Genomic DNA, 14,692 nt, shown 5'->3' on the forward strand with positions numbered 1-14,692 from the left:
AATAAGTGCTATAGGCAAGTTTCAGGTCTGTAAAGTCTAAGAAGGGAAGTATTAGTAGTATTAGTATTTTTTTAATTTTTTTTTTATTTCTTTTTATTTATTTATTTATTTTTATTTTATTTATTTTTTTTTTGGTACAGTTAGTGTGATATTCAGAGAGGCAATTGCAGATTAGGAAGTGTAGTGGAGACTAAATAGTTGAGTCTTTAGTCGTTTCTTGAAACGACTTTAACATGACGTAAAGTAAGCTCACTTTCGCTTTTTCTCTCATGGATAGGGAAACCTTACCGCACAGACATCAGTTAGCATCAATTAGCCTATAATAATTGTTCATTTCTAATCAGCCAATCACATGGCAACATCTCAATGCATTAAGGCATGTAGACATGGTCAAAACGATCAGCTGCAGTTCAAATCGAGCATCACAATAGGGTTTACAGAGAATGGTCCAAAAAAGAGAAAATATCCAGTGAGCGGCCGTTCTGTGGGCGCAAATGCCTTGTTGATGCAAGAGGAGAATGGCCAGACTGGTTCCAGCTGATTGAAAGACAACAGTAACTTAAATAAGCACACGTTACACCCGAGGTCTTCAGTAGAGCATCTCTGAACGCACAACACATCCAACCTTGAGGCGGATGGGCTACAGCAGCAGAAGACCACAACGGGTGCCACTCCTGTCAGCTAAGAACAGGAAACTGAGGCTACAATTCACATAGACGCACCAAGATTAGACAATAGAGGATTGGAGATTTGTTGCCTGCTCTGATGAGTCTCCATTTCTGCTGCAAAATTCGGATGGTCGGGTCAGAATTTGGCATCAACAACATGAAAGCACGAATCCATCCTGCCTTGTATTAATGGTCCAGGCTGCAGCAACTGCGTGATGCTATCATGTCAATATGGAACAAAATCTCTGAACAATATTTCCAGTAGCTTGTTGAATCAATGCCATTAAGGACAAAGGCAGTTTTGAAGGCAAAAGGGGTCCAACTCTGTACTAGAAAAAGTATACCTAATAAAGTGGCCGGTGAGTGTAAACAGACGTTTATTTTGAAGGCAATGAATAGTGATTAAGATTATAATTAGTGCTGGGCAAAGATTAGTTATAAATAGAGATTTGTTCAAAGTTTTATTGAGATGGATTGTTGCTGATTGGAAGGTGGGTGTTGGCCCAATTGGGTAGCTTTACATCAGGGATGTCCAAACTCGGTCCTGGAGGGTCAGTGTCCTACTGAGTTTAGCTCCAACACCCTTCAACACACCTGCCAGAAAGTTTCTATTATGGCTGCGTCCGAAACCGCCTAATACTCAGTAGGTACTACATTTGAATTTAAACGTACTACTCGGACGTTAGAAAAGTACATTCTATACAGTATGAATGTGAAAAGTATGAATGGAATTCGGACGTACTACATCCGCCATTTTGTCATGTAACGTGACCTACCTGCATCAGTTGCGTCGCTATACTTCCTTTTATGAATTCTCTCGGGGAGCATTATGGGATAGCGCAGCGTGCATGGGATGTGCACTCCAGAATCTCGCCGGAAGTAGTAAAGTCATCCAGGTACTTCTCACATTCTATGAATTCGGACATACTACTCGGCTCGCATACTGATTTTAGAATACTATATAGTATGGAAGTATGCATTTTCGGACGCAGCCTACATCTATTAAGAGCTTGATTAGCTGGTTCAGGTGTGTTTGATTAGGGTTGTAGCTAAACTCTCTAGGACACTGGCCCTCCAGGACCGAGTTTGGACTCCCCTGCTTTACATAGACAGAAAAATTGAGACCTGTTTAAAATGATGTCAGACCTACAAGACAATATTTCAGTGAATTTAAGACTTTTTAAACCCTAAAGCTTTTTTGCATTGTTGTCTGATGAACTTCACAACAGAAAAAAGCAACAATCAAGAATGCCTGATTTTATCGTATCATGGCTTTGCAATCAAAAAAAGTCATTATAATAGCAGTCAATGGAGCAAAACAGCAAATGTAGTCAATTTTCCCAGAGTGTTTTGAGTGTTGAGTTTTAAAAAAATGTATGTGACGATGTATAAATATTAGGGGTGTAACAATTTATCGTTGTACGATTTATTGCGATGCCAAAATGTCACAATATCCATCGTGGCGTTATGACGATTTTATTACGGTATGCCGTCCGTTTTCTCTTATTAGTTGAGCTGTTTGCACGTGAGCTACGTTCCACCTGCTGTCGCACGTGAGTTCAGATTGCAGCAGCAGTAATGTTAGCAGACCAAGATGAGTGGAGTTGAAATAGAGGATGGCCCATCCTCTCAAAATCAGACGTCTGGCAACATTTTGGTTGTACAGTCATTGCTTTAGACTCGTCCGCTTTTTGACACGCATACTGGTCAAACATAGCCTAAGTTATAAAGTCTTCACAGTGATTTACATACTTTGCACAGTGACATGGAAACCTTCTAATGGTGTTGAAAGAGTCACAGACTGTATTTATAAGGTACAATTCACCCTAAAATATCATTCTGTCTTCATATAATGATGTATTGGCGGACGCAAAATCACACATGACGTGAGCTGACCGTGAGCTGTTACTACAGAGGGCGGACTTTGATAGACGCGCGCGTATGGCAAGCCGTTTTAGCATTTAAACCTTTGTTCTGACTATCCATAAATATATTTAGATATATCTCTAATTATATTTTGACTAGTCATAATTATAATTTGACTAGTCAGAATGACATTTAGAGATATCTGCAATTACAACTGTACTAGTACGAAATCAGATTGGAGATATCTGCAAATATATTATGACTAGTCATATTCCTCCATTGACTTCCATTGAAAAATATTTGCAGATATCTCTAAATGAGTTTTGACTAGTCACAATTGTAATTAGAGATATCTCTAAATGAATTTAATTAAATATGAATTAAATACCTGGAAATGTGGATTTTTTTTTGCACACACAAAAAACGCAAGTGACCAAGCAAAGCCTTAAGCTCTTACTGTTAAATTCAATTGAATAGAAAGCTTTTTTTTTTTGCACCTTTACTTAAATTGTTCCTTAATTTTGTCTCTGTCATTTCAATAATATTTTTAAGAAGTTTTTAAATTGTTTTATTTTCCAGAGACAGGCCTGTTTAATTTATTTTCTTAAAGAAGGTTCAGTTTAACAAGTTGAAACAAAAGAAATACATAAAAAATAGTTTACTTGGTAAAATGTGCATTTCAGTTTAATTTTCAATTTTTATTCCAAATATCGTGATACATATCGAATCGTGAACATTATATCGTGATACACATCGTATCGTGAGCTGAGTGTATCGTTACACACCTAATAAATATGTGTCAAAATAAGATTATTCTGCAAAAATCATTTCATTTGCTGAAAGTTGTGTCCAAATTAAGACTGAAAATCACCTCAGAGTGGATGAAAACCTCCCCGACACACACAAGGGTTAAGACCCCGCTGACGCCCTGTATTATTTTGGCTCTTTACACTAATTTAGCCGTCTGTCTCAGCAGGCGCAGTAACCATAAAAAAAGACATAAAAGATGCAATTTTTTTTATTTTCCAAACACGTGGTCAAGAGTGGAATCCTCTGAAAACTCCCTAAGACGCTGAGAAGCTGAGCTTATTGTTTTTTGAGTGGGCACGAGGCTGTTGTTGTTGTTTCTGAGAACTTTCCATTGGAACCATTTGATGCGTCAAAAGACAAAAAGAGAAGCAGAGCTTCACACATACCTTGCTAAGCAATGCACGGTCCTCTTTGATTTGGCAGTCTTGAACGGCGAGAGCAAACTGCTCCAAGGTCACTGCAGAACAAAAATAAGTTCAATTCTGATTATTTTCCCCCTTGAAGTTATCAATGGCTTATAATAGAGACAATTTGTTTTTGTTACTATTTTTCACTTTTTTCTCACGAATAAAATGTCCTGTGGCTTTTAAAGAACACTTCTTTCACATGTGAAATGAGAAGCAGGGCTTTGATGCTTCACCCCAGGCAGAATTTTTTGTATGTAGTCAATATTTGTATCTACTTGAAAGAGGGATATAAACTAAAACAATATAAAACAAAGCCATATTTACCATTCAAGTAACCACATTTTAAATGTGCACCATGCAAAATGTACCAAAAACACAAGATGCGTCTCTTTTTTTTTTCCAATTCCTTTTTATTATATTTTAGTAACATGTACATGCACATTTCCATGTGTCAGATCCAACACAAACCAACAAATGAACAAACAAAACCAAACAAAAGGCTTCTCAGCATTTTACATCAGAATACAATATCCCCTCTATTACTAATCTAGTAAAACATTTCCAAATCCACCACCTTTTAAAAACACCGTAAAGCACAGGTGTCAAACTCAGTTCCAAAAGGGCCGCAGCTCTGCACAGTTTAGTTCCAACCCTAATTAAACACACCTGATCAAACTAATTGAGTCTTTCAGGCTTGTTTGAAACCTACAGGTAAGTGTGTTGGAGCAGGGTTGGAACTAAACTGTGCAGGGCTTCGGCCCTCCAGGAATTGAGTTTGACACCCCTGACGTAAAAGGTCCCCAAACTCTATTGAAAACTATGCATCTATTTCTTATCATATAAGTTATTTTTTTCCATGTTCATGTTTGTTACCATCTCTTTCAGCCAACAGCCTATAGTTGGTGCACATATACTTTTCCAATTTAAAGAAATAAGCCGTTTCGCTTGTGGCATACATATATTCAAAAATATCTGCTCCGTCTTTTTTAACTTGATCTCCTTGGGATATACATGAAATAAAAAAATTAAAGGAGACTGTTACGTTTCACGTATGTTTTGTGGTATTTTTGTTGTTTTCTGCTTTGCGCTCTTCTCTCTTCTCTCTCTCTCTTGTTGTGGTCCTATCCTGTTTCAGGTGTGCTACCATTGGTCGAGTGAGCTGTCATTCACCTTCGTCACTCAATCGGCGCGCCAGTAAGGATCGGGTCCGCGCAGTATAAAACCGGTGTGCTTGCGCTGTTCTGGAGGAGCGTTTGGTCTGCCAATCTCCTCACTTGTGTCGGCCGGACTGTTTATTTGTTTGTTCCGCTTGATTCGTTTGCGAGTGCTGTGTTCTAGTTTTCTCTCTGTTGATATTGATTTATCAGTTAAACTTGTGCTGCTCTTGTTAATGTATAGTGAGATTTTGAATGATCTTTATGAGAATTGGATTACCTGAGATCTTGTTTTGCTAATGGCTAATAGTGTGTACTTTACGAGAATTATAGCATTTCGAGCAGCTTAGTATAATTTTGTATTAGTTTTGGAGGCGTTGCCACGTGTGTAATTATGTTTGGGAGTTATGAAGTTTAGTTCAGCTACGTGCTGAAGATTACGGTTTTGTTTGTTCATTTTTCTTTGTTCAGTCAGTTTAGTGGGTTGGGGTTTAGTTAGTTCGTTTTGTTATATTTATTTCTTTGTTTTGGCAACACTCCTATTTTTCTTTATTTAATTCAATTATTTAAAATTACATTATCTTCCATCTCATATTCATTGTTTGACATTATCCAATAATAAATACTTACTTTTTGTTTCACTTATCAAGCGTATGTGTCTTCTCCTCATTCACCCAGCATCAATAGACTCACTGATTGTTACGTATCATCCCTTTAATTATTTAACATCATAAACACGTAACATTCAATGGGTAGATTAACCTCAGGAATATTTTCTATAATTTCTTTCACACCTTTCCAAAAGTTCTGTATTCCTTTACATTCCCATATACAGTGATACAACGTTCCTTTATGGTCCCTGCATCTCAAGCAAGTATCTGGAATATTTTCATTATATTTATGCAATAAAACTGGAGTTATGTAAATCCTCATCAACCATTTATATTGTAACAGTTTCAGATGAGTGTTCATTGTTAGTGATTGAGCTTCCTCGCACATCTTCATCCAGTCCTCTATAGAAATATTCTCCTCAAGATTTAATCTCCAAGCTTCCAGTTTACAATTTGAAGATTCCTTTGATCCTGACACCAGCATCTTGTATAATGCAGAAATTAAACCTTCACTAAAACAGTCTTTTGTTATTACTTTTTCCAAAATAAACAATGATATCATATCTAGAGAATTATTTTGTGATTTAAAGATAAAATCTTGTATTTGTAAATACTAGGGATGTAGTAATATTGTAAATACCGTCATACTGCAATAGTAATTTTTTTAATATTACCGTAGGCGCATGACTCAATAAAACTATATTACTGAGAAAAGTTTGCTCAGGCGAATGAAGCGAACGGGAGGTAGCGGAAACTACAATTCCCATCAGCCTAGGCGTGGCCATTATCCTTTGTGGTCTGTTGTTTCTACAGATCCAGTAATGCGGAAATGGAGTGTGCTGCTAGTAGCGGGGAAGAAAAAGATCTGGAAATGATCGAACCTAAAGCGGGTTTTAAATCGGATGTGTGGAAGCATTTCGGTTTCTTTCTAAAAAGATACGAAAAAGGAGAAAAGGTGACAGACAAAGAAAAAAACAGTATGCAGGCTCTGCCAGACTGTGGTGAAATATAAGTCGGGGAATACGACTAATAACAGTCATGGGGACTGCAGAACACAGCACACTGTTCAGATTGATGCAGACATTGACTTGTACCGCAAAGAGACCTCTATCTCACTCATGGCTTGTCCTCTCAAGTGGTGGAAAGACAATGCACAACGTTACCCACTGCTGTCAACCTTGGCTAAATCATATCTCTCTGTCCCAGAAACCTCAGTCCCAAATGAGAGGGGTTTTTTTTTCTGTTGCAGGGGACATGCCCAGAGATCCCAGCTTTTACCAGATTACAGTTATATGATAATTTTCCTTAAAAACCCATCTCTATCTAAGTGAGTGAGTGATTAAATGTTGAATGTGATGAGTTTTCAACAATACTAAATTGAAACTTTATTGTTTTTATATGGTTTAATAGTTTTTTGTTATTAAAATTGAAAAATTGAAGTTCCTGTTTCGAAACTTACAGATAGATGGCTAATTTGTATGTCATTGATATGTTCTGTGCTGAGGTAAATAAACACTTTTGGCACTTTTTTCGAGTCTTTTCATTAGTTTTGTTTTTCCTGTAAATTATTCAATAAATACCGTACCGTGCCATTCATACCGAGGTATAATCGTACCGTGAAATTCTGATACCGTTACATCCCTAGTAAATACTTAAAGAAATGTTTTGCAGGAATATTATATTTACTAACAATTTCCTCGAATGACATTAGAATATTGTTAACATACAAGTCTGCTATCGTTCTAATTCCCTTTTCTGATCATATCTTGAATCCTTTTTTTTCCTTTTTTTAGTGCATTCATTTTTTATCTTCTCAAAAGATTAAGAGAAATTTAATTGCTCATGATATGAATGAGGGGCGGCTTAGTGGTTAGCAATGTCACAGCAAGAAGGTCGCTGGTTTGAATCCCAGCTGGGTCAGTTGGTATGCGCTTTGGGTGAATTGGATGAACTAAACTGGCCCTAGTGTTTGTGTGTCAATGAGAGTGTATGGGTGTTTCCCAGTACAGGGTTGCAGCTGGAAGGGCATGCGCTGCTTAAAGCATATGCTGGATAAGTTGGCGGTTCATTCCGCAGAGGCAAGCCCTGAAAAATAAAGCGACTAAGCTGAAGAAAAATTAGTGAATGCAGCTGGAAGGGCATCCGCTGTGTAAAACATATGCTGGATAATTTAGCGGTTCATTCCGTTGTTATGACTCCTGATGAATAACAGGACTAAGCCGAAGGAAAATGAATGAATGGATGAAATATATCCTTTATAAGTCCCAAGAAGCACATTGAAATTTTTATTCAATGTTTGACGTAATCTCAACTGAAACACAAAAGCTACGTCTGAAATCGCAGACTTGCATACTACATAGTGTGCTAAAAACAGTATGTGAGCCGAGAAGTATGTCTGAATTCATGGTATTCTAAAAACAGTACGTGAGTAGTACCCGGAAGACCTACTACTTCTGGTGAGATTCTGAAGTGTGCATCGAAGGGATGCTACGCTATCCCATGATGCACCGCGAGAGAATTCATGAATGGGAGTCAAGCGACGCAACTGACATGATCATGACAAAATGTCAGATGTAGTACGTCTGATTTCCATTCATACTGCTCACATTCATACTGTATAGTACGTACTTCAATAACATCTGAGTAGTACATTAAAATTCAAATGCAGTACTGAGTAGTACAGTAGGTGATTTCGGATGCAGCCAAAGAGAGGGTGGGACTTACACTAGCTCCTCCCCTTTTTAAAAAACAGCCAATGGCGTTCTGTTTTTATTACTGCTCTGCCAATGTAAGTCGTTGAGCTCATGTGCATCAAACGAAAAGCAAATAAGAAGCGTCTTGGAGGGGGCGTGGCTTGTCAGATACTAGAGAGCATCTGATTGGTCAAGATTTGATTAGAAACATGTTTATATCATGTTCATATCGTTTTATATCTTCTAAATGCAAATTTTGCCACTGTTTTGGAGCACACTAGCTTATAGATATCTTATCTTTAACTTATTAACTTAACTAAACTAGCAATACTGATACTAACATCTAAAAAAATGTATATTAATTTCATGGAGCCTTTAAAGCAACTTACATGGATGACCTACTTCTTGTGAAATTCTGAAGTGTGCATCAAAGGGATGCTACTATCCCATGATGCACCGTGAGAGAATTCATAAATGGGAATGAAGCGATGCAACTGACGCGAGTTGGCCACGTGATGAGGACATAATGTTGGATGTAGTTCATCCGAGTTCCATTCATACTGCTGACACTCATACTGCATAGTGTGTACTTTTCCACTGTCTAAGTATTAAATTTACATTCAAATGCAGTACCTACTGCAGTAGCAGGCAATTTCAAATGCAGCCAAAGAGAGGGTGGGACATAAAGTAGCTCCTCCCCTTTTTAAAAAAACTGCCAATAGCGTTTTATTTTAATCACCGCTCTGCCAGTGAAGCAATTGAGCTTATGTGCATCAAAGAAAAGCAAATAGGAAGCATCTTGAAGGGGGCGGGGCTTGTCAGATGCAAGAGAGAGTTTGATTGGTCAAGATTTGATCAGAAACGTATATATCATTTGATGAGTAACATGTTTATATCAGTTTTATATCTTCTAAATGCAAATTTTGTTGTTGTTTTGGAGCACACTAGCTTATAGATATCTTAAAAACTAGCAATACCGATACTAACATCTAAAAAAAAACCTTTATATTAATTTCATGGAACCTTTAAAGCAACTTACACAGATGACCTACTACTTCTGGTGAAATTCTGAAGTGTGCATCGGAGGGATGCTACGCAATCCCATGATGCACCGTGAGAGAATTCATAAATGGGAATGAAGCGATGCAACTGACGCGAGTTGGTCACGTGATGAGGACAAAATGGTGGATGTAGTTCATCCGAGTTCCATTCATACTGCTGACACTCATACTGCATAGTATGTACTTTTCCACCGTCTGAATAGTATATTTACATTCAAATGCAGTACCTACTTCAGTAGCAGGCGATTTCGGATGCAGCCAAAAAGAGGGTGGGATATAGAGTAGCTCCTCCCCTTTTTTTTTACTGCTTTGCCAGTGAAGCAATTGAAAAGCAAATAGGAAGCGCCTTGAAGGGGGCGGGGCTTGTCAGATACAGGAAAGCATTTGATTGGTCAAGATTTGATCATAAACATATCATTTGATGAGAAGCATGTTTATATCAGTTTTATATCTTCTAAATGCAAATTTTGTCATTGTTTTGGAGCACACTAGCTTATAGATATCTTAAAAACTAGCAATACTGATACTAACATCTAAAAAAAAAACTTTATTTTATTTTCATTGGACCTTTAAAGCAACTTTTTGACAACAATAAATTGAAAAAGCACGGTTGTTTGTTTTTTTGTGCAGAATTTATACCAAACATTGAATGGACAGCAATACATTTCATTACACTGCATTTTTCATGCATTGCGCAGTGTTATACGTATATATATTCTGTGATCTGTAACCGCTACGATTATTACTCAGTGTCAAAATCATAACTAAAAGTGCAAACAAATGTGAGTAAAAGCCCCTCTTCTCAATGTTATCAGCTCCATCTCAGAGAAAATTAGCGTGTGTGTGTGTGTGTCTGTGTGTAAGTGTGTGGGAGGAGGGTGAGAGAATGGAAATTTGCTATCAGGGGAGGAAAATATATCTTGACACACAAACCCCTGCACACATACACTGAGCATGTGGAAATACTCGCGAACATCAGAGGCTGAGGCTGCACAACACTTGCGCGAATCAGAAGTTAAACAGTGTCTTTAATGATCAAAGATGGGCACTGTGTTTATAGTGTACATGAATCACCCGCTTCAGACAAACTCACACTGTTTCAACATGCACATGCTAATAAAAATGCTTTTGTTTCAGGGGACACTCAAAAATATATATATATTTTCTGTTTGTTCAAACTACTTATTTAAATTGAGTTTTTTTTTTGGGGGGGCAACTTAATTATTTTATGTTCAATTCACTTCAATTTGTTAAGTTGACAATCTGTTTGAGTTGGGTCAACATGAATGTATTGTGTGGCATTTTTTTCACGGTACACTCAAAAAACATCTTTTCTGTTTGCTCAAACTACTTTTTCAAAATGAGTTGAAACAACTTAATTCTTGAGTTTTTATGGGGCAACTTAATTGTTTTAAGTTCAATCCACTTAAATATTTTGTTTACTTAATTGATTTGTGTTGGGTCAACATTAATGTATTGTGTGGCATTTTTTAGTGCACATTTAAATATTAAAAAGGAATTAAATAAGGAAAAGTAGCATTTAGTGACAAAACGAGGCAACAGGAGGACGTTAATTAGTCTAAATTACTTTGAAAAAAGAGAAATCCTTACGTTTATTTTAGGCAACTTTTTGATTAAAATATCAATACTACAAGTTGTCCACATTTGAAGTGCATCAAAAACATTTTTTTAAATTGCCTTAAGATGAGAAGGAGCACTCAAAAAAAAAAGATGTTTGTTAATTGTTCAAACTTATTCAAAATGAGCTGAAACAACTTAATTATTGAGATTTTTGGGGGGCAAATTAATTGTTTCATGTTCAATCCACTTAAATTTATAAAAACTAGTAAGTTAACTTAATTCTTTTATGTTGCCCCAACACAAATTGTGTGGAACCCAGCATTTTTTTTCACGGTACACTCAAAAAACATGTTTAAGTTCAATTCACTTAAAAATGTTAAGTTAATTTAATCGATTTTGAGTTGGGTCAACATGAGTGTATTGTGAGGCATTTTTAACATCTAAATATTAAATAAGGAAAAGTAGCATTTAGTGACAAAACGAGGCAGCAGGCTGACATTAATTAGTCTAAATTACTTTGCAAAAGAGAAATCCTTACGTTTATTTTAGGCAACTTTTTGCTTAAAATATCAATACTACAAGTTGTCCACATTTGAAGTGCATCAAAAACTTTTTAAAATTGTCTTAAGATGAGAAAGAGCACTCAAAAAAAAAAAAAAAGAAGTTTATTATTTGTTCAAACTTATTCAAAACGAACTGAAACAACTTAATTATTGAGATTTTTGGGTTTTGGGGGGCAAATTAATTGTTTCATGTTCAATCCACTTAAATGAAAAAAAAAACTAGAAAGTTAACTTAATTCTTTCATGTTGCCCCAACACAAATTGTGTGGAACCTAAACACTAAAAAAACATGTTTTCTGCTTGTTTAAACTACTTATTCAAAATGAGTTGAAACTACTTAATTCTTGAGATTTTTTTTTTTTGAGAGCAACTTAATTTTTTTATGATCAATTTACTAAAATTTGTTAAGTTAACTTAATTGATTTGAGTTGGGTCAACATGAATGCATTTAAATGTTAAAAAAGGAAAAGTAGCATTTAGTGACAAAACGAGGCAACAGGCTGACATTAATTAGTCTAAATTACTTTGCAAAAGAGAAATCCTTGCGTTTATTCTAGGCAACTTTTTGCTTAAAATATCAATACTATAGTTGTTCACATTTAAAGTGCATCAAAAACATTTTTCAAAATTGTCTTAAGATGAGAAGCACTCAAAAAAAAGATTTTTATTGTTTGTTCAAACTTATTCAAAATTAGCTAAAACAACACAATTCTTGAGATTTTTTGGAGGAACTTAATCATTTTATGATCAATCCACTTAAATTTGTAAAACTAAAGCTAACTTAATATTTTCATGTCGCCCCAACAAAAATTGTGTGGAACCCAGCATTTTTTACAGGGTAAACTTTAAAACATGTTTTCTGTTTGTTCAAACTACTTATTCAAAATGAGTTGAAACAACTCAATTCTTGAGACTTTTTGGGAGCAACTTAATTGTTTTATGATTAATTTACTAGAATTTGTTAAGTTAACTTAATTGATTTGAGTTGGGTCAACATGAATGTATTTAAATGTTAAATAAGGAAAAGTAGCATTTAGCGACAAAACGAGGCAACAGGAGGACGATAATTAGTCAAAATTATTTTGCAAAAAATAAATCCTTAAGTTTATTTTAGGCAACTTTTTGCTTAAAATATTAAAACTACATTTGTCTACATTTTAAGTCTTAACATGAGAAATATTTAACAACTTAATTGTTTTATTTTTAATCCATTTAAATTTGTAAAAACTAGTAAGTAAACACAAATCGTGTGGAACCCAGCATTTTTTACATGGTACACTTAAAAAACATGTTTCCTGCTTGTTCAAACTACTTATTTAAAATGAGTTAAAACAACTTAATTCTTGAGATTTATTTGGAACATTCAATCATTCATTCATTCATTTTCTTGTCGGCTCAGTCCCTTTATTAATCTGGGGTTGCCACAGCGGAATGAACCGCCAACTTATCCAGCACGTTTTTTTTTACGCAGCGGATGCCCTTCTAGCCGCAAACCATCTCTGGGAAACATCCACAAACACTAATTCACACACACACTCATACACTACGGACTATATAGCCTACCCTATTCACCTGTACTGCATGTCTTTGGACTGTGAGGGAAACCGGAGCACCCAGAGGAAATCCACGCGAACGCAGGGAGAACATGCAAACTCCACACAAAAACGCCAACCGAGCCAAGGATCGAACCAGCAACCTTCTTGCTGTGAGGCAACAGCACTACCTACTGCGCCACTGCTTCGCCTTATTTGGAACAAATTAATTGTTTTAAGTTCAGTTCACTTAAATCTGTTAAGTTAACTTAATCGATTTGAGTTGGGTCAACATAAATGTATTGTGTGGCTTTTTTTACTTGTTAAATAAGGAAAAGTAGGAGTGGTGCAGTTTGCATGTTCTCCCTGTGTTGGCATGGGTTTCCTTCAGGTGCTCTGGTTTCCCCCACAGTCCAATAACATGCTCTATAGGGGAATTGGGTACTCTAAATTTCCCACTGTATGGGTGTTTCCCAGTACTGGATTGCAGCTGGAAGGGCATCCGCTGTGTAAAACATATGCTGGATAAGTTGGTGGTCCATTAAGCTGTGGCGACCCCTGATGAATAAAGGGACTAAGCCGAAGGAAAATGAATGAATGAATGAATGAAGGAAGGAAGGAAGGAAGGAACCAAGATCTTTATAGAGACTTTAGGGATTTTAACTGTAAAATAAGATTTACTCAATAAGGGTAGGCTTTATTTAACTTTAATTTCTTCATTAACTAACATGTATAAGTGCATTTAGATGCATATTCCAATAGAGCAAGCAGTTATTGAATCTGCATTTGGTAAATCTGGCAGTTCTTTGAAATGAAAGTGATCGTAAGCACTATCCAGCAGTGATTGTGTACAGTATTTAAATCTTTTTAAATGGATATTTTACTAATACTATGATGCTATAAACTTACAGTTGTCAATAAAAATAAATTAAAAAACATACCAAGTCACAAATTGAAATGTCTGATAATTAAAGCAAGTGTTATCAGCAATGAAACGCTTGCTGGAGTTTTTCTCAGAAGCAACTTCCCATTTCTAAGTCATTAGCTGCAGTCACTTTTTGGAAATGTTTTGCTTAAAAGTCTTTCTTTGAAATTCAGTGTCATATGTGAATGCACATGCATAGGCATACATTCATTCAAACATAAAGAGCACATGCTCTATACATAATGCTCTTTTATCTCACCTCGGTGTATGTGTGCCATCGCCAAAGTGATCACGTGATGTAAACAAGAGTTCCAGGCCATGAAGAACTCCTCTTTGTTTTTGTCCACCTGTTCACATGAAAAACAAAATGCTTTGAATGTGATTTAGTGTCAGGAAAGAACGCTAAAATTCTATATAAAATTACTCATTTTAAAACGCAGCTAACAGGAAACCTTCAGAGAATTTTGGATATAATTCAGGGTTGGTTCTTTGAAAGCTATGAACAAAAAAAAGTTCTTCCAGTAATGCTAATGGAATGTTTGTTCAATGTCAGAACATTAGCACGCAGATTTTGATGTGCATCTAATGTTTGCATATTCAGTTGAAGTCAGAATTATTCGCCCTCCTGTGAATTTTGTTTTTTCTTTTTTTTAATATTTCCTAAATGATGTTTAACAGAGCAGGGAAATTTTTACAGTATGTCTGATAATATTTTTTTCTTCTGGAGAAAGTCTTATTTGTTTTATTTTGGCTAGAATAAAAGCAGTTTTCCATAAAAAAAAAACGTTTTAAGGTCAATACATTGCGATATTTTATTCCTC

The 14,692-nt window shown here is 35.9% G+C and overlaps 1 protein-coding gene and 1 long non-coding RNA gene across 8 annotated transcripts in view; both read right to left on the reverse strand.

Moving 5' to 3' along the window:
- acoxl (acyl-CoA oxidase like) overlaps positions 1–14,692 on the reverse strand; it is a 354,958-nt gene that overhangs the window by 265,394 nt on the left and 74,872 nt on the right. For 4 of the 7 annotated variants that reach the window (XR_015506450.1, XR_015506451.1, XM_087279832.1 and 1 more), the window contains exons 16-17: positions 14,131–14,218; positions 3,731–3,801 (exon numbers count right to left, since the gene is read on the reverse strand). Coding sequence is in view for 2 of the 7 variants with exons in the window: in XM_087279832.1 (XP_087135958.1) it covers positions 3,731–3,801; positions 14,131–14,218 (159 nt within the window). In the remaining 5 variants the exon portion in view is untranslated. Of the gene's footprint in view, positions 1–133; positions 1,213–2,091; positions 3,802–9,894; positions 12,897–13,468; positions 14,219–14,692 lie in introns of those variants that run through there. The other 3 variants (XR_015506453.1, XR_015506452.1, XR_015506454.1) reach the window with 3 other exon arrangements.
- LOC147841207 (uncharacterized) lies at positions 6,920–11,653 on the reverse strand. Its single transcript, XR_015506503.1, has 2 exons — positions 9,153–11,653; positions 6,920–8,486 (listed from the first exon to the last, which is right to left on the reverse strand). It is a non-coding gene; the product is annotated as an uncharacterized LOC147841207 (long non-coding RNA).

Source organism: Danio rerio, chromosome 13 (assembly GCF_052040795.2).
Source record: "Danio rerio strain M-AB ecotype USA chromosome 13, GRCz13ab, whole genome shotgun sequence".
Classification (NCBI taxonomy): Eukaryota; Metazoa; Chordata; class Actinopteri; order Cypriniformes; family Danionidae; genus Danio; species Danio rerio.